General features: G+C 36.2%; 1 protein-coding gene across 2 annotated transcripts in view; it reads left to right on the top strand.

The window, feature by feature from the left end:
* ARAP2 (ArfGAP with RhoGAP domain, ankyrin repeat and PH domain 2) overlaps positions 1–22,436 on the top strand; it is a 179,286-nt gene that overhangs the window by 85,121 nt on the left and 71,729 nt on the right. For both annotated transcript variants that reach the window (XM_057309690.1, XM_044387654.3), the window contains exons 16-19: positions 5,545–5,689; positions 7,939–8,041; positions 8,716–8,914; positions 9,108–9,171. In XM_057309690.1, coding sequence (XP_057165673.1) covers positions 5,545–5,689; positions 7,939–8,041; positions 8,716–8,914; positions 9,108–9,171 — 511 coding nt within the window. The remainder of the gene's footprint in view (positions 1–5,544; positions 5,690–7,938; positions 8,042–8,715; positions 8,915–9,107; positions 9,172–22,436) is intronic.

Here is a 22,436-nt window from a genome sequence, read left to right as displayed (position 1 = left end):
TGAATTGTGTTAACATAATTTCAGACTTGCAGAAAAGTTGCAAGCATGGTACAAAGAATTTTTGTATACCCTTTACCCAAACTTCCCAAATATTAATTTCTTACATTTACTTTATCCTCTTTCTTCCTGTGTATGTGTGCACATGTGTATATATGTGTGTGTATTTTTAGAATTACTTAAAAGTTGCAGACTTTTGCCCCCCTTTTTTTTTTACCCTTAAGTACTTCATTGTGTATTTCTCAAAAAGAAGGACATTCCCTGAAATAACTATACTATAATGATAATCAGGCAATTATCTGATGTACAGATTTTAACATTACATCTGTATGTATAAACCTTATTAGCCTTAAAATCTGTAGATCTAATGTATATTTTAAATGCAACATTATGGGTTGCTTATATAATGTAATTCTTGGCAATAACTTACAATTTGAGAGTTTGTACAGTCTCTAGAGTCCAGGAATAGGATGGTGAGATGATAATTAAAAAATAATTCTTTTTTATCTCAAGAGACTGAAAGTTTCAAATAGTTTTTCTTCTCAGCTTTTCTTTTTTAGAAACATTTGAGTTTAATATTTTTACCTCACTTATTCAGAGTTATTTGCAAACTATAGACCTTGAATTATATCATTAAAACCTATAGAAAATAACATGTTTTAGAATTTAATTTTCATGTTAGTGTCTTTCACTAGGAAATACATGGGATGATTAGTGCTGTTTTTTGTTTTTGTTTTTTGCTTTATTCACAAAGCTCATTGTTTTAATTTTTTAAAGTAGGAATTAAAAGGAAATGATAAAGATTAATAACAAATTTTGACAATGTAGAGACAGATTATATAAAATCACTGCGTCTGGTTAGTGTTCATCCCTTTCATTTGAACTCTTGCATTTATATTTTTGGTGTCAAGGGTTCAGTTGGGAAATAAGCTAAATGCAAGGAGTAACATGGGTACTTTTGAAATGTATAATAATGTCAAACCCACTAAAAGAGCAAAGTAGATAAATACATACTTTATCTTTGTACAAAATTTCCAGACTTCAGTAGGAGCAGAACAAGCCTGAATAGACCCATTTCCGAAATGACGCTTTCTTCCCAGCTCCACAGTCTTCCATTAGACTCCACTCTAGCAAATAAGCATTGCATCATTTTAGAAAGGACCCAGAATTTTATTTTCAAAATTAAAAGGGAACAGCCTTTAGGAAGTAGTTGTTTTTTTGTTTTTTTGTTTTTTGGCAGACACCCTTTATTGGTACATGCAAGGCCAGATCCAGCCATGGGGGATGCCCAGTCGTGAGGGGGGATGTATACACATCTTTTATTCTTATTCTTATTCGTATTCTTATTAACATATAATGTATTATTTGTTTCAGGGGTACAGGTCTCTGATTCATCAGTCTTACACAATACACAGCACTCACCATAACACACCCTCCCCAATGTCCATCACCCAACCAGTTTGTTTCCTGAGATTAAGAGTCTCTTATGGTTTGTCTCTCTCTCTGGTTTTGTCTTGTTTTGTTTTTTCCTCTCTTCTCCTATGATCCTCTGCCTTTTTTCTCAAATTCCACATATCAGTGACATCATGTGATAATTGTCTTTCTCTGATTGGCTTATTTTGCTTAGCATAATACCCTCTAGTTCCATCCACATCATTGCAAATGGCAAGATTTCATTTTTTAATGGCTGTATAATATTCCGTTGTATATATATACACCACATCTTCTTTATCCATTCATCTGTCGATGGACATCTGGGCTCTTTCCATAGTTTGGCAATTATGGACATTGTTTCTATAAACATTGGGGTGCAGGTGTCCCTTTGGATTACTACATTTGTATCTTTGGGTTAAATATCCAGTAGTGCAATTGCTGGGTTGTAGGGTGGCTCTAGTTTCGACTTTTTGAGGGACCTCCATACTGTTTTCCAGAGTGGCTGCACCAGCTTGCATTCCCATCAACTGTGTAGGAGGGTTCCCCTTTCTCTGCATAGGAAGTAGTTTCTGACTTCCATTAAGTCTCCTCAGTTGTAGCAGCTAATAACTTCTCTTCCCCCTGTATCCATTTCCACTGTCAATCACAATCATCTTTGGCATAAGTTCCATTTATCACAATATTGTTTTCATGTGTATGGACCATTGTTGATACTCATAGGTGCATTGACTCAGATGTTCTGTTAACCTGTTATATATTACTGTACTTTCTGGACTGATATTCTCATAGTTGATGCATTAGCAGAATTTGGCTCGTTCTGTACCTTTGAAGTAATGCTCCATGGTTACATTGTTGTAGTCAGGCCTTCTTCTACGTGTAGTTTGTTGACGCTTTCAGTTATTCTTGTTCATCAACCCTGAACCAATTTAAGTTCTGGTTCATCAGCCCTCTTCCACTGTATTTGGATCCCTATTGTGATTTCAGACGCATTCTTGCTACCCTCCAAAACTGCTTGTTTCTTTTTACCCAGTAAAAAACAGCTTGGCCAAACTCTTTTATTTTCCCTGCTTTTGCTTCCAGACCTTTGAGATTGCTGAGAATTGCCAATTAGGGAACCAAACCTTTTGAGTTGACCACAAATTCCCTTTTTTTTTTTTTGGTTTCTTGTTGTTGTTTTGTTTTTTGTTTTTTAACTTAATCTGGATGCAACACACTAATTGGTGATCTTGATAAGCAATTTTTTCCTAATTTTTATTTTACCAAAGCAATACATGCACATGCACAATACAGTTTTAGTGGAAAACAGATATTTGTTCCTTGTTTTTTTTTTTTCATTCTTAGACATTATTCTTTGTCTTTGATAAACTCTTTTTATCTAATCTTTTTTCTTAGAAATAATTACTTATATTGCTTCTATAATCTTACAGCTCCATCATCTTAAAGTATCTTTTTTCTCCCTCTTACTTTTGGGAGAGTTTCTTTTCTAAGCTTTCTCTCTTTTTATTTTATTTTATTTTTTATAATACTTTTTTATTATGTTATGTTAGTCACCATACAGTATACCTTAGTTTTTGATGTAATGTTCCATGATTCATTATTTGCGTAAAACACCCAGTGCACCATACAATATGTGCCCTCCTTAATACCCATCACTGGTCTATCCCAGTCCCCCACCCCTTTCCCTTCTGAAGCCTTCAGTTTGTTTCCCAGAGTCCATAGTCTCTCATGGTTCATTCCCCCTTCTATTTACCTCCCCTTCATTTTTCCCTTCCTTCTCCTACCGATCTCCCTGCTATTTCTTATGTTCCATAAATGAGTGAAACCATATGATAATTGTCTTTCTCTGCTTGACTTATTTCACTTAGCATTATCTCCTCCAGTCCCGTCCATGTTGCTGCAAATGTTGGGTAAGCATTCTTTCTGATGGCTGAGTAATATTCCATTGTATATATGGACCACATCTTCTTAATCCAGTCATCTGTTGAAGGGCATCTCAGCTCCTTCCACGATTTAGCTATTGTGGACAATGCTGCTGTGAACATTGGGGTGCATATGGCCCTTCTCTTCACTATGTCTGTATCTTTGGGGTAAATACCCAGTAGTACAATGGCTGGATCATATGGTAGCTCTATTTTTAACTTTTTAAGGGACCACCACACTGTTTTCCAAAGTGGCTGTACCAACTTGCATTCCCACCAACAGTGTAAGAGGGATCTCCTTTCTCCACATCCTGTCCAACGTTTGTTGTTTGTTGCCTTGTCAATTTTTGCCATTCTGACTGGTGCAAGGTGGTATCTCGATGTGGTTTGATTTGAATTTCCCTGATGGCTAATGATTTTGAACATTTTTTCATGTGTCTGTTAGCCATTTGTATGTCATCATTGGAAAAGTGTCTGTTTATATCTTCTGCCCATTTTTGATTAGATTATTTGTTTCTCGCGTATTGAGTTTGAGAAGTTCTTTGTAGATCTTGGATACCAGCCGGATTTCAAACCATACTACAAAGCTGTGATCACAAAGACAGCATGGTACTGGCACAAAAACAGACACATAGACCAGTGGAACAGAATAGAGAACCCTGAAATGGACCCTCGGCTCTTTGGGCAACTAATCTTTGACAAAGCAGGAAAAAACATCCAGTGGAAAAAAGACAGTCTCTTCAATAAATGGTGCTAGGATAATTGGACAGCTCTATGCTAAAGAATGAAACTTGACCACTCTCTCACACCATTCACAAAGATAAACTCCAAATGGATGAAAGACCTCAATGTGAGACAGGAATCCATCAAAATCATAGAGGAGAACATAGGCTGCAATCTCTTTGACATCGGCCACAGCAACTTTTTTCATGACACATCTCCAAAGGCAAGAGAAACAAAAGAAAAAATGAACTTGTGGGACTTCATCAAGATAAAAAGCTTCTTCACAGCCAAGGAAACAGTCAAAAAAACTAAAAGGCAGCCCACAGAACGGGAGAAGATATTTCTTTTTAATTTTTAAAATTCATGATTCCATTTTTAATTATCAAACATATTTTTTGTGTTCTTAATTTTCCTTTTTGAAACATGTGGTCTTGTTTTATGCCTACGGTATCTTCCCTTGACAGTCTGATATTAGTTATAGTTAAAAAATATATTATTTTGGTTTTGGTCTCTGTCTTTTATGTTGGAAGCTTTCTTTTAAGTGTTTGGGATCAGTTGTCAGAAGATTCCATTTCTTGCCGAGAGTGTTGGAATTTGGGTCTTGGTTATCACTGGCTTCATTTTGTAAATAAATGTGGGCAGGTAACTAGGAGACTGTAGAATGTCCTATAACCACTTTGTTTCTGGAATGGCACCTTACCTCTGTCTCCAGATAATGCCTAGACAGTCACAGATAATCCATAAGTGAATGCATTTGGCTGTGTTTTAATAAAACTTTATTTATAAAAACAGGTGATGATATGAATTTGGCCTCTGGGCCACAGTGTAAGACCCCTTACAATTTGAATTCTATTTTATTTATTTATTTTTTTAATGTTTTTTTATTATATTATGTTAGTCATCATACAGTACATCCTTGGTTTTTGATGTAAAGTTCGATGATTCATTAGTTGCGTCTAACACCCAGTGCACCATGCAATACGTGCCCTCCTTAATACCCATCACCAGCCTATCCCATTCCCCCATCCCCTTCCCCTCTTAAGCCCTCAGTTTGAATTTTAAATTCAAGGCATTAGGGGCACTGCAGGTTATGGCCCCTTTCTTCTTTTGCAAACCTACCTAACATCAACCACAGTCTTACTTTTTATACTACATGTTTTCCTCTGAATACTCTGTGTACACATCAGTCCTTGCTATTTCAGAGTAGTTTTGCAGAAATCCTTTATGGATCTGTCTGCTTTTCTGGTCATCAATGTCATAGTTATTTTTGTCTTGTACATTCCTTGTTACTAGATTGTACATTTTTTAAGAGCAGAGAAAGTGACAACTATATATCCCACACGGCAATAGCATACTCTTTACACAAAATAGGAAATTAATAAATTTGAATCCACTTATTATTTAAACCATGTATTTTTTAAAAAATGGAATTATGGCGTAACTCAGTTTATTATTTGTTTTAAATTCCTAGAGACAAATAAAAAGTGGTGTGTTTTGGAAGGAGGCTTCTTGAGTTACTATGAAAATGATAAGTCTGCCACACCTAATGGCACCATTAACATCAATGAAGTTATCTGCTTGGCTGTACACAAAGAGGACTTCTATTTAAATACTGGGTAGGTCTACTATTAAACAGGTGGGAGGTGAAGACTATTCCCTGTTATTTATCATACCAGATAATAGTTTCGTTATGTTAATTCTTCATTAGCTTATTGTAGAAACGTGTAATAGTTTCTTGAAGCCTGATGATTTTGCAACTTCTGAAAGTTCCTTAGGGAATTTTCTAAAAAGTAGAAAAATTAAAATATTACACTAGGTACTATGAAAGGCTAATGTATTTGCATCTAATCTTAAATTTATAGCATTCCAATCTAGGACCTGGAGTCCTAAAATTTTTATGATTTACTCATTTAAAATGGTGGACTAATAGCAAAATTTATGCATTCATTTAATGCATTATCATTCAAAGGAAAATATTCAGTAATGATTTATTTGCATTAAAATCAAAAACTAAATATATTTAATACCATATTGAAATGCTAAATTCCCTAAAGATTTACTTTAGCATTTTAATGGTCTCAAAAAATTTGCAATTAAAAGAGAGTAAGCATTATTTATTTAATATATTTGACTCAAAGAATGGTTTAATAAATTTTTTGTGAGGACTTTCAAAAACAAACTAAGATACTTGGTGTGAAAGTTGTATTTTGTAGTGTAATTAATGAAAAACTATAAATATTAAAATCTGCATTAATCAGTTTTATAGGAACATAGTATTTTAATATAAATTTTATGAGAATGGGAAGAGATTTGCAAAGCTTTGTCATTTACATAAAATTACATGTAACATAGTATCATTAGTATACGATGACCAGTATATACTAGTTGAAGTGACTATTGTTTTCTAGTAAATCAACAAAACTATTCGTTGATTTTTTATTGTTTTAATCTTAATAGTGCTTTTATTCCAAATGAGTAATTAACTTAATATGGCTTACTGTGAAATATTAAAATAAATACATTCTCATATTCAGTTGCTTATTTAGTAAATAAAATATAATTTAAAATAATACTAGTTTATGTCAGCATGTAATCATTCAAAAATAAAACATTCTTGATGGAGTGTTCCTGATATAAGTAGACATGCAGGAGAAACCATTTACAATGAAATAAGGTTAAAAAGTAACTATGGGGGCGCCTGGGTGGCTAAGTCGTTAAGCGCCTGCCTTCTGCTCAGGGCGTGATCCCAGCATTTTGGGATGGAGTCCCACATTAGACTCCTCTGCTAGGAGCCTGCTTCTTCCTCCCCCCCCCCCCCCCCCCCGCTTGTGTCCCCTCTCTCGCTGGCTGTCTCTCTCTGTCAAATAAATAAATAAAATCTTAAAAAAAAAAAAAAAGTAACTATGGCAGCCATGCTCTGAGTCTTCTTAAATAACACTTTATAGAGTTTGGACTCAGTGATGCAGGCAGTGAAGGGTTACATAGATTTGTATTTGAGGAAGAAAGCTGGCTGAAGTGGTGAGAGACAGATGGGAGGAAGAGAGACCACAATTACTGCGAGTTTACCTGGAGGAAGAGAATATTAAAAAGAAAAAAAAAAGAACAGTGAGTTGAGAGAATCTTATGATTGAACTCATGAGATGAACTATCTTGACTGGATGAAGAGCTGCTGTTAAGAAGAAATCAAACCCCAAGGTTTTGAGCTTGTTGAGAAAATAAGTGGTGATGCCTCTAAATTGAAACATGAGGCAAATACAAGCAGCATGGGGGAAAAAAGAGGAAGAAGAAAAATGACTTTGATATAGGGTATTTTGAGATTCTTTTTTTTTTTTAGGTAACAGCAGCAAAGTACTTACCATGTTCCAGGAAATAGTTGGAGCTGTGGGTGAGGGCCCCGGAACAATTCAGGCCCTGGGATGTTACTCTAATTTTATCTGCAATAAGAAGATAAAATTTTGGGATAAGATGAGTAATGGGAGGAAGATTTGTGAAATAAGACAAGAAGAGGGCTGATTAGAGAATGGTTTGGACAGTGTTTGTTTTAAACAGAGTGTCAGGATGGCCTGGTCTGAGAGGGAAGAGGAGACCAAAGAGAGCCCTTTGCCACATCAGTCAACTAATGAGTGTCCAGGGCATTAACAGCCATGCAGTAAACTGATTAAATAATCAGAAGACTATTCCTTTTGTCTGATCCAGTGTATTCCATTTATTCAAATGAATTAAAATATAAATTGGTGGAAAAATATGATAGATTTCATAGCATTATCCAGTTTTCAAAGGGAATTTAATTAAAAACTTTTGTGTTATTTGTTTTCATAAGAGCCAAACATAAACAATGGTATCTTTTTATTCATGTGTGCTACAGGCCCATCTTTACCTTTGAGATCTATTTACCCTCAGAACGTGCATTTTTATTTGGAGCTGAAACATCTCAAGCTCAAAGAAAATGGACAGAGGCAATAGCCAAGGTATTTAAATATTGCATATTTACCCTAAGTCCAGAGAATATTCTTAACTTGGGGTCTGTGGTTGAGCTTCAGAGATCCATAAAAATTCTACACAAGATCCTGGGAAAAATGTCCATACTTCATTAAGTTTTCAAAGGTTATAGTCAAAAGAGATGAAGAGTTTCCTTCCTAGAGCTTTAAGCAGAGGGAAAAAAAATAATAATGTAGGACCTTGGAGGAATCATTCTTTGAATTCAGGCCATATTATGATGATTAAGATCTTTTCACTATTGTGAAGTCATTTCTGTGTATGTCTCTTCATAGGTAGATATGTTATTCATGGTATACACAAAGGGGAAAGGAACAGATTCAGTAAAAGATACAAATGGAGACAAACATTGAAGGTTGACATTTTGAAAAAGGCCACAGATCAGCATAGAGGATGTCTTCCCATTTCAATTCTATATATATATCCAAAAAAGTTGTTTAAGACCCTGCCATTTGAAAATGCGTTTTAGCTGTGCAGTTTTAAGACTGATAGCAAGTTTAAATAATTGTTTTGAAATGTGGGTTACTTCTAAATGTTTAAGGTAGAGAAACTATTTTTGTTTTTCTACCTTCCCTCAAGTCCATAGGTAGGGAAGGGATTTCCTATTTGCACTGTCTTTATTACTTTTCTGTATTTGTTTTAACAGCATTTTGTTCCCTTTGTTGCTGAAAACTTAACAGAAGCTGACTATGATTTGATTGGTCAACTCTACTACAAAGACTGCCATGCCCTGGATCAGTGGAGGAAAGGCTGGTTTTCTATGGAAAAATCTAGTTTGCGTTTTTGTCTTCAAATGCAAGAAGTTCAGGAAGATAGAATGCACTTAAGAAGACTGCAGGAGCTAAGTAAGATTTTTTTTCTGCTTTCCTCTTGTATTTTGGATGCGATTCTTTGTTGCATATGATAATAGTAGCTTTTACATGAAATTAGGACACCTTACTTCCAAACATGACTAAGTAGTATTAATAATTGTGTCTTTATGGGTATTTAGTGTCATGTTTTAAATGATGGCTTCATGCTTTTCTCCTCTCTCTCCAGCAATCAGCACAGTAGTTCAAAATGGGGAAAAAATGGATGTCTTGCTCTTGGTAGAAAAAGGGAGGTAAGTGCATTTTTGCTTTTTACTCTTTATGGCAATAATTCTAGGGAGTAGGGTGTTTTGGGTATCTTCTTTGAGGGAGAACCCCCTATTTTATAGCCTGTTGGAAATTTTCTGAAGTGTGTGCATGTCTGTCTCTCTCTATATGTGGATAGATAGATAGATATAGATAGATATACACACACACTCTTCAGTAGAAAGAATATACCAATAAAGGTTGCATATTTTTATATTTGTCATGAAAAAATCAGTGTGATCAATTATTATACTTTTCTGTAGACTGAGATGCCTTTGGGACATTCACATTTAAGTATTTGGAAGCACTTTGGCAGTTCTGAATATGTTTCAGTGTAGGTGTACGATGAATATAAATAATAACCTGAATTATCTATGCATGTGAGACATGCAAAAATAAAACTTGACTTCTTGAATTTACTTGCTTTTTCAACAACTATTAAGCACCTACTGTGTAGCAGATACTGTTACAGGTATTGGGGATACAGTGCTGAATAAAATGGACATGGTTTATACCCTCATGAAGCATGTGCACTAGTGGTAGAAACAGAATATAAGCGGACAAAAAAATAATTACATAGGGGCACCTGGGTGGCACAGCGGTTAAGTGTCTGCCTTCGGCTCAGGGCGTGATCCCGGCGTTAGGGGATCGAGCCCCACATCAGGCTCCTCCGCTATGAGCCTGCTTCTTCCTCTCCCACTCCCCCGCTTGTGTTCCCTCTCTCGCTGGCTGTCTCTATCTCTGTCGAATAAATAAATAAAATCTTTAAAAAAAAAATAATTACATAATACCATGTCCATCAATTTTAAATGCTTGAAGAAAAATAAGGTGAAGAGAGAAAGCCTGATGGAGCAGTATTCTGTTTTAGATAGGGTGGTTAGAGAGGGTATCTTTGATTAGAGATGTGCATAAGGTGAAGAAGCAAACCGTGGAGCGGTCCGAATAGAATGTTCCAGGTATAAGGTCAAAGATATTTTGAAGACCTTAACAGTGTGCTGTACTTAGCATGTTCGCGGTCTGTAAGCAAGCTGCTGTTGTCTGGGAGATTCGAATGAGTTTGAGGGTGGAAAGAAATTACTTCAGAGATCTCTTGGGGCCTGATCGTATAGAGTCTTACCGGTTATAATATGTAAAGATTTAAATTTTATTCTAAGTGTGATTGGAAGGTGCTCATTTTGAGAGCCAGGAAGTGGAATGATATGACTTTGGTGTTTAAAGGTCTACTCTGACTTCAGATGAATAAGCTTTTGGGGTACAGGAGTGAAAGTGCGTGTCCAGTTAGGATGATGCTGCAGTGGCCAGGCAAGAGATGGCAGACATAATAAGATAGTGTTGAGTGGTTGGAGCCGTTGTGAAAGCAGAGGCCAGAGGGTTTATTGATGGATCAGGTCAGTGTAAGGGTTAAGGATTACCCTGAGATTTTGGCCTGGGCAAGTACATGAATGATAATGCTGTTTTTTTCCAGATAACAAATACAGGAGAGTAGAGTTAGGATACTAGTAAGTTTGGGGTAGTAGATGGAGAATTTAATATTGAAAATGGTAACGTTGAGATGTCTATTTGACGGCGAAGTGGGGTTGGTCAGTGGGCATGTGGATATACAAGTCTGGAATTAAGTGGAGAGGTTGCAACTGGAGATAGAGATTTGGAAGTCATCAACACATTGATATTAATTAGCCAAGGAACCGGATGGATTCACCTAGACAAAGAGCATAGACAGAAAACAGACTTGAAGATGAAGCCCCTGGGACTTTAATAATTAGAGATCAAGAAGAGGGGGATGATCCAGAAAAAGAGCCTAGGAAGGAGCAGCTAAGGGTCATTATCACAACATTTAAATATAGTCTCTTGAACAAACTGAATTTTTTTCCTATTTTTTATCATTTGCTTTAAAATTCCTTAATTACAGTGATGTAGTATGTTTAACTCTACAAGAGTACAAGATAATTTGCAAAAACATCTATAATATAAAAATACAGCTGAATTAGCTTTCCCTTTGGTTATTTTCTTTGCTGGTGACATGAATAATGACTTTCAACAGTTGTCTGAACCTGTCTTTTCTTCAGTTTCATGAGAGGACATCAACAGCTTAGACAGCAAGCATATTGCTGATTAGATATTTATGTCAGAGGGTGTTTTTTAATTTATAGTCATGATTAGTATTCTGTGTTTTTACTTGTTTGTTTCTAGGATTGTAATGGTTCATGATACTGGAGATTCCGGTTTTTGCTACCAGATGATGGTTTCACTGTACTTTCAGAGTACTGTTCATTATATGTTCACAAGTAACAATGAGGTAGTATTATGTATAGATAGTATTATATCATTAAAGTACTAGCACAATGCAGTTTTTACAGTCATCTATTCATATTTACAGAATGCCTGTTGCCTGCTACCATAATGGCAGGAAAAAAGTTGGTCAGCAATACAGATTTGGAGTCTGAACTCCCAGAACTCATGTTTTTAAACAAATAAACCAACAGCAGCTTGTTAGTTGAATTTATTGTATATATCATTTAAATTTTCAGGTTACTATAGCCAAGGTGTTTTTTTGTTTTGTTTTGTCTTTACTGTTTTCAGGCTAAGAAGGATTTGACCAATTGTACATAGGTTTTAATTAAAATGTTGCAAACATGGGATAAAACATAGCAAATAGAGATTGGAATTATTCTAATCAATTTGATGACTTTTTATTTAATGCTTATTGCATGCAATGCACTCCCTCATGAAGGCAAAAATAAGGAAGCCAGAAGACCAAGTGTTTTGTTATTTTGTAACATCTTAATCTTTCCACGGGACTACAGGAATCAGTAGGTGAACTCAGATATACTCTGAGTGCATAGAATAGTTGAAAACTAATGGAATTGCAAAATAATGGTCAGAGCTGCTTAATCGTGTTTTTGATAATAATTTCCAAATTTTTATCTACATGTGTTATTAACAAGTTATGTTGCAAGCATTTTTACTAAAGTGAAGAACAAGGAATGAGTCAGAGAAATACAGGGACAAATATATAACCCAAGTTATTTTCCTTAAATCTCTTTGAACAGCTGCCATCAAAATGTACCATTTGAAAACAACTATATTTATCACATGCTTACACCCTGCTTTTCCTTGCTTTTACTCTTTTCTCCAAATCAATGATAATCTGACAACAACAAGAATACAATGATGAGAATGTGTATAGAACTCACTGTATCGGGGCGCCTGGGTGGCACAGCGGTTGAGCGTCTGCCTTTGGCTCAGGGCGTGATCCCGGCGTTATGGGATCGAGCCCCACATCAGGCTCCTCCGCTATGAGCCTGCTTCTTCCTCTCCTACTCCCCCTGCTTGTGTTCCCTCTCTCGCTGGCTGTCTCTCTCTCTGTCGAATAAATAAATAAAATCTTTAAAAAAAAAAAAAAAAAAAGAACTCACTGTATCAGGCTGTTTCAAGCACTCTGACAGCCTTCCAGGGCCTATGTGATGCCGAGGAGGGTAATCTCTTACCTCTGAGGTAAAGCTGCCAATTATTTCACCAGCGAAAATGGGTTTATTTGGGAACAGAGAATTGCAATTAGGGACAAGCACCTACAATGACAGCATAGGCAAGTCTGGAGATCAAAAGAGAAGGAGTAGTCTTTGGGAACTTGGGGAAGCTTTTATAAACAAAAGGTCTTGTGGAGTAAAACTGGCAATTCATAGTGGCTTCTCATTGGCTGAGTTGTGATGGTTTCTCATTGGCTGGACAGTTGTTGGGGAGGAGAAAACCTTTCTTCCTCCTGCCTGAGTGGTAAAGAAGTGTTTGAAGTAGTATGGGCTTGCAAGATTCCCTTCCTGTTGGGTCTGCAATTAACTAACTAGTTGTGCGTGAGAGCTCCCCCTTCTGGCCTCCTGACTCCATTCTAAATAAGATTTTCTTTTATTAATTTTCATGAATCCATTTTGAACTCAAGGTGAGGTCAATTAGTAACTTAACAACCTAAATATTCTTTTCTTTTTGGGACAAGAATTAAAGGGCACCTGGGTGGCTGTCAGTTAAGCCCAGGTCCTGGGATCGAGTCCTGCATCCAGCTCTCTGTTCAATGGGGAGCCTGCTTCTCCCTCTGCTTGCTGCTCCTCCTGCTTGTGCTCTCTCTCTCCCCCTTTCTCTCTGTCAAGTAAATAAAATCTTTAAAAAAAATAAAACAAGAATTAAGTTTAACTTCCCGACACCAAATCGTTCTCAAGAATTAAGTCAACAGGGGCACCTGGGTGGCACAGCGGTTAAGCGTCTGCCTTCGGCTCAGGGCGTGATCCCAGTGTTCTGGGTTCGAGCCCCACATCAGGCTCTTCCACTATGAGCCTGCTTCTTCTTCTCCCACTCCCCCTGCTTGTGTTCCCTCTCTCGCTGGCTGTCTCTATCTCTGTCGAATAAATAAATAAAATCTTTAAAAAAAAAAAAAAAGAATTAAGTCAACAAATGTAACAGGATCCTGGATAAACTATATAAGTTACCAGAATTTAAAATTTCGGCATTTTATGAGAAACTTTTATTAGAAAAAATCATTTTATTAGAAAATACTTTGTTAGAAAAAAAATATGTATATCTCCATATCATTCTTACCTAATTAAAGAGAGAGCAGAAAGAAGGGAGGTCAGAAGTGTGAATAGTTAAGAATGAGCCTGGGAGATTGTGAGTGCACTAGATTATACACCCTGACAGAACAAAGAGAATGCAGATGTACCAGCTATGGCACATCTGGAGGGGGTGTGGGGCAAAGTAAGCTCTCATATTTATATATTTGTGTATTTATATATGTATACACACGTGTATGTATATATGTGTGTGTATTTGTATATGTGTTACGTGACTAAATCAGCTTCAAATAGAGAATAATAGGAAAAGAGCAGGTTTGAGAGGGAGCTTGGAAATAATGAGTTTGATTTTAGATGTGTTGAACAAGAGTTGCTTATAAACATCTAAGGACAACATGCTGGGAGGAAGTGATATTTATAGATAGGGTGTTCATGTAAAGGTTAATGGGGTAGAGTTATAGATTTTGGAGTTACCCATATATGGAAGGAAGAGCAAGAAGTCATTTAGGAAGAGTCTATAGAGTGAGAAGGGAAGAATTCATGTGTTGGAGCCTTGATGAATACACATCATCTTAGAGCCCAGTAATTGTCAGGGCAAAGTAGCTGCCTTGGGTTGTTAAGCTAGTTTATCCAGAAAGTGAAGCAAGAAACCAGGAGTAGGGTCACAAAGCCCAGGGGAAGAGAGTGTTAGAAGAAGGCAGGAAAGTCAGAACTGTTAGGTGCTGCCTGATGAGGGCAGATACTTCATTGGATCATTGATGGGGAGTGCATCTGGTGACTTTGAAGCAGGCACGAGTGATAAAGCAGAAGCTGGATTAGATTAAGCCTGGGAATTGGGTAACTTGAAATAGCTGGTGAGGAGTTTGGCGAGGATGTCTGGAGGTTAATAGGATTCTAGAGGTTGAAGGGATTTATCCCAGGAAGAGTATGTATGTGCAGTTTGTTTTAGATGGTTTGAACTTGTGCAAGTTTAAATTTTGACAGAAGGAGACACAAAAAGGGAGATATTGAAGGTATAAGAGGGAGGACAAGAAGAAAGCAAGGCCCCTTGATTGTAACTGGAAGAAAAGAGGAATTGATGGACGGTTTTGGATGTTAGAAACTTTCTAGATCTTGAGGGTGGAATGTGGAGAAAGATGGTTTTCAATTGCTTTGTGAACTAGAAGATAAGGACAACTTGTGAGCTTTTACGAATGGTTGTTCTCATTTACCGAGATAGGGAATGTGTGCTTCTCTCCCAGTACTCAAACAAGGCCAGTTAATTGTAGATGTGATTGTTTAAGAGCTGTTTTAATACCATGTCAAAAGAAGAGAATTTCATTGCATTGCCCTCTTTTTCATCTCTTTTTTGATCTCTTAGCCTCTTGGGAAATAATGACTGTAAGCTAAAATAGATTGTTAGACTTGTCAATGACAGATAAAATTGTGGCGTTAGGAAATAAAACATCTTCCAATTATTCATGTTGATGGCATATAGAGATATTGTGAATAATTGAAAGAGAGAGAAACCAATCAGCTATAAGTTTAACCTTTGGTTTTTTTGCTAGTAATATCTTCAACCAGAATTGCAAATCATAAATAAATTTAATAAATTAATTTCACATCTTTTCCCTGTCCTTGTCTACCTTTGGTTAAAGTGCTAAAATATATTAATATTTCTTAAAGCCAAGGAGGAGAAGGAACCCCCTGAACTGGAAAAGCTCATAAATTGATAATCATCCACTGAATATAGTCACTATTTAGATATAGATTTTAATCTTCATGGTGATTTTCTCTATGTGCATAGCATGAGTGTCTTTAGACGGAAAAATACTGCAATAATATTTTGCACACACAGAGCATTTTTGCTCTAAAAAGCTCTAAACAGAAGGTGTTCCAGATGGTGTCACTTTAATGTGTATTCTTTGTATACTTTTAAAATTATTATTTTGGAAAATAAAGCTTTCTTGATTACACTTAAGGGTTTCTGGCATGCTATTTGGTGCTATTATTGGGATTTAGATTTTGCTTTTTCTTTTATGCCTTAGTTAGGATTTCTTTGTGTGAAAAAAAAAAAGTTTTTGAATATCTATTGTTAGTGAGTGTTCTGGACCATGAGGTCAGAAGGCATTTTCCTGGATAGTAGGTTATACATCCACTTTAACTGGAATGTTCAAAACATCCTTTTCTTAAAATTTGAAAACTGTTTCTGCGCTTCAGCCTGCACTCTCTGTATATCTTGTTCTGATGAATAAGCTGCTCTGTTTACAACCTTCACTATTTACAGCTACATGCCCACTTGTCAGAGACACCTAGTATTAAGCTTTTACTGAAAGGTTCTTGGTTGTAATGAGTACGATATGAATAACTCAGATACGTTATCACAAACAGATAAGACTGGCATTTTTTTTTTTTTTTTTTTTTTTTAGTGTGTGTGTGTGTGTTTTAAGATTCCTTGGTTGACCTATAGTAAAGCATAACGCACTTGATGGTTCCCAAGCCTGGCTGCATTCAGTTTTAATTGCAAATTCCAGACATAAGGAAGCTAACACTGGAGAATCAAGACTGCATCAGTATATTCCACAATTATGGAACAGACTGCTTTTCTCAATTTGGGAGATTAACGCCCTAAGTTTAAGATTCTTATTTCATATCAATTTATTACATATGATGTGGGTTTTTTTTCCCCTCTTGAATTGTATTTTGCAGCAGCTGATATGTTAGCAATACTCTGGAGGGTGAATTATCTTAAAGTGGTTTCTAAATTGTGCATGTAATTGCAAATTAAATGGTAGCCTATTGTCCACAATATCAGCTTGACTGCTTTTGTAACTTTCTGATGATTTCATTCATAGAGATAGTTTAATCTGAAGGTTGCCAAGGCAAACAAGAGATTCTCTTCTCTCACCGCCTCCACAGGTTTTGCAAAAAGAAAGGGACTATTCAAACTTATGAAGTGATTTTTTTTTTTTTAGATAGAATTACAATAAAGGGAATGCATGACTACTGAACACAAGGTTGAATTTAAAGTATATATTATTTGCTTCCACAGTTTCTCTTACTCAGTTTAAAGCACCGTCCATATACTAGAATGTAAGGTTATGAACAAATAAATGCGATAGTATCTGAAAAAATATGAAAGAATGAGAAGATTGCTTCTCAATAAATGGGAGCAGGATAATAATTTTTTTAAAGTATATTTAACTGGATCTGGAATTCTAGGTAGGATTTCAATAGAAATAGAATGGAAATAGAAATAGGGGCTAAGAGACTAAAGTATTCCAGGAGGTGGAAACAATAGGTTCAGAGGAATAGGATGGCTAAGGAACAATGTCAGTGAAAATTGGCCTTGACCTTGAGTTCCTGAGGAGGAAGCATGATCCAATGAAAGATAGATTGACACCATATTAGTAAATACAGTTAATAATTTGCCTTGTTCTGGAAAGAATTGCAGGTTCTTTACAAGGGTACAGAAGATGTATTTTTTTAAAAGGTATTTTAAAACTTAAAAAAATACTGTTGTTAAAAGTGTGAATTTGGATTTATTCTGCAGCCAGTGGAACACCATTAGAGGTTTTAAGCAGACTTGAAACAGGGCTGTTTCTTCCATTCCTGTAGGTGATTGCCTAATAGTGTGCAGAGACGAGATTGTAAAATGGAGCCTTTGCCTTCCTGGGGAGTTAGGTGCTTTGGCACTTTTTACCGAACTCTTGGCTTCAGAGGAAACAAGATATTTAGAACAGTATTTCTTTCTGCATTATTTTTGTGATACAGTCTCTGCATCTGCACATTTTCTTCACAATTGTTTGTTTGCTTCTGGCTAAACTTCCAGCCTTATGCAGGGAACTCTTATCTGAAGGTGTGGGGAAGAAATACTGTATCTCTCTAAATTAAAATGAGAATGATTTATGGATGCAGTGACTAAAGGAAATGTGCCAGACTCCCATTTCTGACCATGAAGATATAACTGGCATGGAACATGCCCTCCCATTTCAAACAACTAGAAAGCCGGACAAAATATATCAAATTATTTTCAGACTTTGGGATGATATGCATTCCAGGATTGTGATTATGGAGAGAAGGGGGAAAAAAAAAAAGTAAGATTTAAGATCACCTGTCTCTCTACTTGTAAGCACTTTCCAGTCCGTGGCACAGGGAAAGGGGAGACTGAAGCAGAATGTGGTGGTTTTGCTACATTGCAAAAAAGGTAGAGATAGGAGTTTAGGGAATGTGTAGTAGCTACAATTCTCCAGAGAGTGTTAGAACAGAGGTAAATATGTAGAAGAGAGTTTTGGAAATCTTCATAGAAGTTTCCTTTTACCTGTGGCTCGGTACTAATCTGGATATTTGTCAGGTGAGATTCCCAGAGGCTGGGCAGAAACAGCTTCCATGGTACTATGAGCTGAACAATTCCCAGAGCTTAGGTGACACTGGAGAGCATTCACATTCCATCCAGCTTGGTGAGACCTCATTAAACACACAGGGCATTGGCAAAGACCCCAAAAAGTTAACACCACAGATTTAAGGCTAACCTAGCCCTAGAGTAAAGGTAGATTTATTTTTACCTATTACCAAGCTTAAAAACAGACCTCCAAAGGACCCAGGTGCTCCCTGAGTTACTTAGTTGCCAGAGGTTGAACAGGCAGATGACGCCAAAATAAACATCAACACTCTCTGAAAGAAGACAACAGTCCTGACAGCACTCACAGTGTCTAGCGTATGATTAAAATTACTAGCGTTGGGGGCAAATCAGTTCACAGGAACAGAACCAGAAGTGAGAAGGATAATGGAATTGCCAAAGACTCTAAATAGTGATTATTAAGTATTATAAGTGTATTCAAAGATATAAAAGAAAACATAAACATAATGAGGAAAAATGAATAATTAAAAAAAAGAACTAAATGGAATTTCTAAACCTGAGGAATACAGTCTCTGTAAAGAAAACTTCACTGGATCAGCTTAATGCCATAGCAGATTCTACATAAAAAAAGGTCGATGACTTGAAAGCATGACAATAGAAGCTACCAAAACACAAGCATGGAGAAGAAAAAGACTGAATAAAATCAACAGAGCCTCCGTGACCAGTGGGAGCAGTATCAAGCAGTCTGTAAGTGTTCATTAGAATACCCAAAATGAGAGAAGAGAAAGAAGTCAAAAAATTCTTGAAGACTTATGGGCAAATCTTATACGAAATTGATAAAAACTCTTAACCCACATATGTACTGAGATCAGCATATCTCAAGCATGATAATCAAATTGCTGAAAACCATTGTGAGGGGGGAAAAATTAAGTACCAAGAGAAAAAAAGACACATTAAATATAGGTGACAAAGATGAGAGTGTCTCATCACAAACAGTGCAAGCCAGAAGACAGTGTATTGAAATCTTTTCAAGTGCTGGAGAAAAACAAAACAACAACAATTAAAAAAAAAAAAAAAACTCACAAAATAAGCAACCCAGCTGCTGTTAACCTAAAATACTAAATTTACCAAAAAATATCTTTCAGGGGGCGCCTGTGTGGCTCAGTTGTTAAGCGTCTGCCTTCGGCTCAGGGCGTGATCCTGGAGTCCTGGGATTGAGCCCCACGTCAGGCTCCTCCGCTGGGAGCCTGCTTCTTCCTCTCCCACTCCGCCTGTCTGTGTTCCCTCTCTCACTGGCTGTCTCTCCCTCTGTCAAATAAATAAATAAAATCTTTAAAAAAAATATCTTTCAGAAATGAAAGCAAAATAAAGTAGTTTTGGCCAAACAAATGCTGACTTACTACTCCCTTTTTCAGTCCTATTTGTGGGGCTTGCTGTTTGCTTTTTAGTTGTGTTTAAGATGTTCCTCGTGTGATTGTAATACAGTCAGATTTATTGATCTTATTTGTGAAAGCATTCTGGTTTGGGGCAGTAGGCGAGGCTCAAATATGATAGTCTGTCTACACTTTGTGGTTATTAAATTGCAATTTTGAGAAAATTGTTTTTGTAAGTCCTGGGGCTTGGTTTTTAGGTCTTATTGAACTGTCTTGATTCATTGTAGGATATAAGAATGTTTCTTTATGACTTTGAAGTGCCCTTTAAAATTTATGTTTGAGGAATGGACAATTAGAATAATTTATGTCTCTGTAGTTAGAGTTCTTCAAAGTAACTTTTCAAATTTTCAAGATGTAAATGAACTATTTCTTTGGAATTCTCATTTAGAAATGTAAAATTATTGTTTGATAAAACTTGAAGTCACAAAGTCGGCCAGCATTTTTGTTGAGTCTTTTGGTGCTTTATTCCAGGCACAAAGATTCGATAAGCATCACAGGAGAGAGCTGTCGAACTGAGGCTATTAAATGTCACACATCTACTTCACTAGATGCTATAGTTTAGGATTCGGTGTTTGACAAGTTGACTCAGGAGTTAACTTGTCATTACTTGTTCTACCCCTCACTAGTTCACAAGGAGACAGCTAAACTTGTCATCATGGGAATTCTTCTGACTAGAAAGAAAATGTAAAGTTTGAAATGTGCACAGTTGATGGCAGAATTATACTGGTATTGCAGGAAAGTTGTTGCATTTTGGATTTCTTTCACTGCTTGCTGAATACTCACCCACTGTACCAGTTTGTTTATAAGCAGACCGTACCAAATATGTTGTATATATTTAGAGTTTAAGTATCAAGTTAAAAGACAATATGTAAGAATCAACAGAAATTAAAACTTTCCCTTTACCTAAAGACCTGAATTTAGCAAGTCATAATTTTGATTGTCTCCATAATGTGGGGGCTTGATATTTCCTCAGGGAAGTTTCCCGAGTTACATAGTTTCGGTTAGACAAATGGTACCCAGCAATAGAACGCTTTTGAGCTAAAGATGATTTGAGATAAACAAAAAGGCTAAAGCATGTCAGCAATATTACAGCAAGTGTCATATTTCTTCAAAAAGAAAATTACAGAAACAGGAGGTCAGGGCTGCTCTGGTGCGGTGGAGAATAAGAACAATAGATACACATGTCAGAAAGCAGGAGATGAAGATTACAGGCACGCATGTCAGGGAAGAAGTAGAAGTTTCAGCGAGTTCAGAAGGTGTTAGCGGTGTGTAGTAAGGCGCCGCTCGCTTTATAGTTTTAGAGAAACACAGAAAGGACACTGAAGGAAAGAAAGGTGGACTTTTATTTTCCTTTTAAATGAGGGCTAGTGAATTGTCAGGAACATAAAAGATGAGCACCCCCCAAAACAAAACAAATAAAACAACAACCTAGTGTTCACGCAGCTCATTTCTTTCTCTTTAGGTTGAATCCAAAGTAGCCCGCTCAGAGTTTGAAATCAAGATCAAATAGTTTTACTTTGGTATAAATATACTTATAAATACCTCAGTGATTACTTTTAACTTATGTTTCAAGTCAAATTTTTTATATCTAGTGATAGGACTTAAAAACTATTATGTACCACGAAATGCCACGCACCGTGTTAATGACTAGACATACCAAAGTGCTTTCTTCCATTTGGGTTCTAGCAGCAAAAACATTTATATATAGAACAGATGGTATAATGGAGGGCAAATCAGCATTCATATTAGGAAGGGACACACAGACTAAGCATCCAGACATTAGGGACAGAATGTCGGGGATGGTTACCTGGAGTATACTTGGAGGAAGGTTGGAGTAGCCAGCCAAGGATCAGGAAATATTTATTGCAATAAAATGTGAATTTTTTAAAAGTGTGTCTTTAGTGTAGGAGATTGGAAGAATTGGAGGGGAAAATATAGGCCAGATCATAAAGACTTTCTGGTCTTAAAAACCCCAGAGCTGTAGAAGGGAAATGATTAGGAAATGATGCCATTGGCTTTGCAATTATTTATCAATTCATTTTTAATTTTTTTAATTGAAGTGCAGTTGACACGTAATGTTAGTTTCAGGTGTACACATAGTGATTCAACATTTATATATATAGTAAAGTGATCACCATTGATAAATCTGTCTAGTGTTTGTCATCTTAAGAGATTATTATATATCAGTATATCCTTGTGCAGTACATTGTATCTCCGTGTCACATTTATTTTAACTGGAAGTTTGTACCTCTTATTTTCTACTTAGTTTGTACCTTTCCCTTATTTTGCCCATCCCTTCACCCTCCTCCTCTCTGGCAACCACCACATTATTCACTATATCTAGGGGTCTGTATCTATTTTTTTTCTTAGATTCCCCATATAAGTGAAATCATATGATATTTGACATATTTCACTTAGTATAATACCATCTCTGTCCACCCATGTTGTCACAAATGGCAAGATTTTATTCTTTTTATTCTTTTATTTTTTTTTAATGGCTGAGTAATGTTTCGTTGCGTGTGTGTGTGTGTATGTATATATACACACATACATACATATAGTCAATTTCTTCCTTTATGCCTTAATATTTGCTTTATATAGTTAGGTGTCCATATGTGGGTGCATAGATATTTACAAGTGTTCTATCCTCTTGTCGGGTTGACCCCTTTATCATTATATAATGTTCTTTTTTGTCCCTTGTTAGTTTTTTGTTTTAAAGTCCATTTTGTCTAATATAAGTATTGCTACACCAGTTTTCTTTTTATTTGCATGGAATATCGTTTTCCTTGCCTTCACTTTCAGTCTGTGTGTATCTCTAGATCTGAACTGAGTCTCTTACAGACAGCATATATATGCTTATAGCTATCTATAACCTATATATATAGGTTTTTTAAAAATCCATTCACCCCCCCACTTTTGATTGG

The sequence above is a fragment of the Ursus arctos genome, unplaced genomic scaffold, assembly GCF_023065955.2.
Source record: "Ursus arctos isolate Adak ecotype North America unplaced genomic scaffold, UrsArc2.0 scaffold_9, whole genome shotgun sequence".
NCBI classification, from domain to species: Eukaryota; Metazoa; Chordata; class Mammalia; order Carnivora; family Ursidae; genus Ursus; species Ursus arctos.
This window is presented reverse-complemented; position numbering and strand designations above follow the sequence as displayed.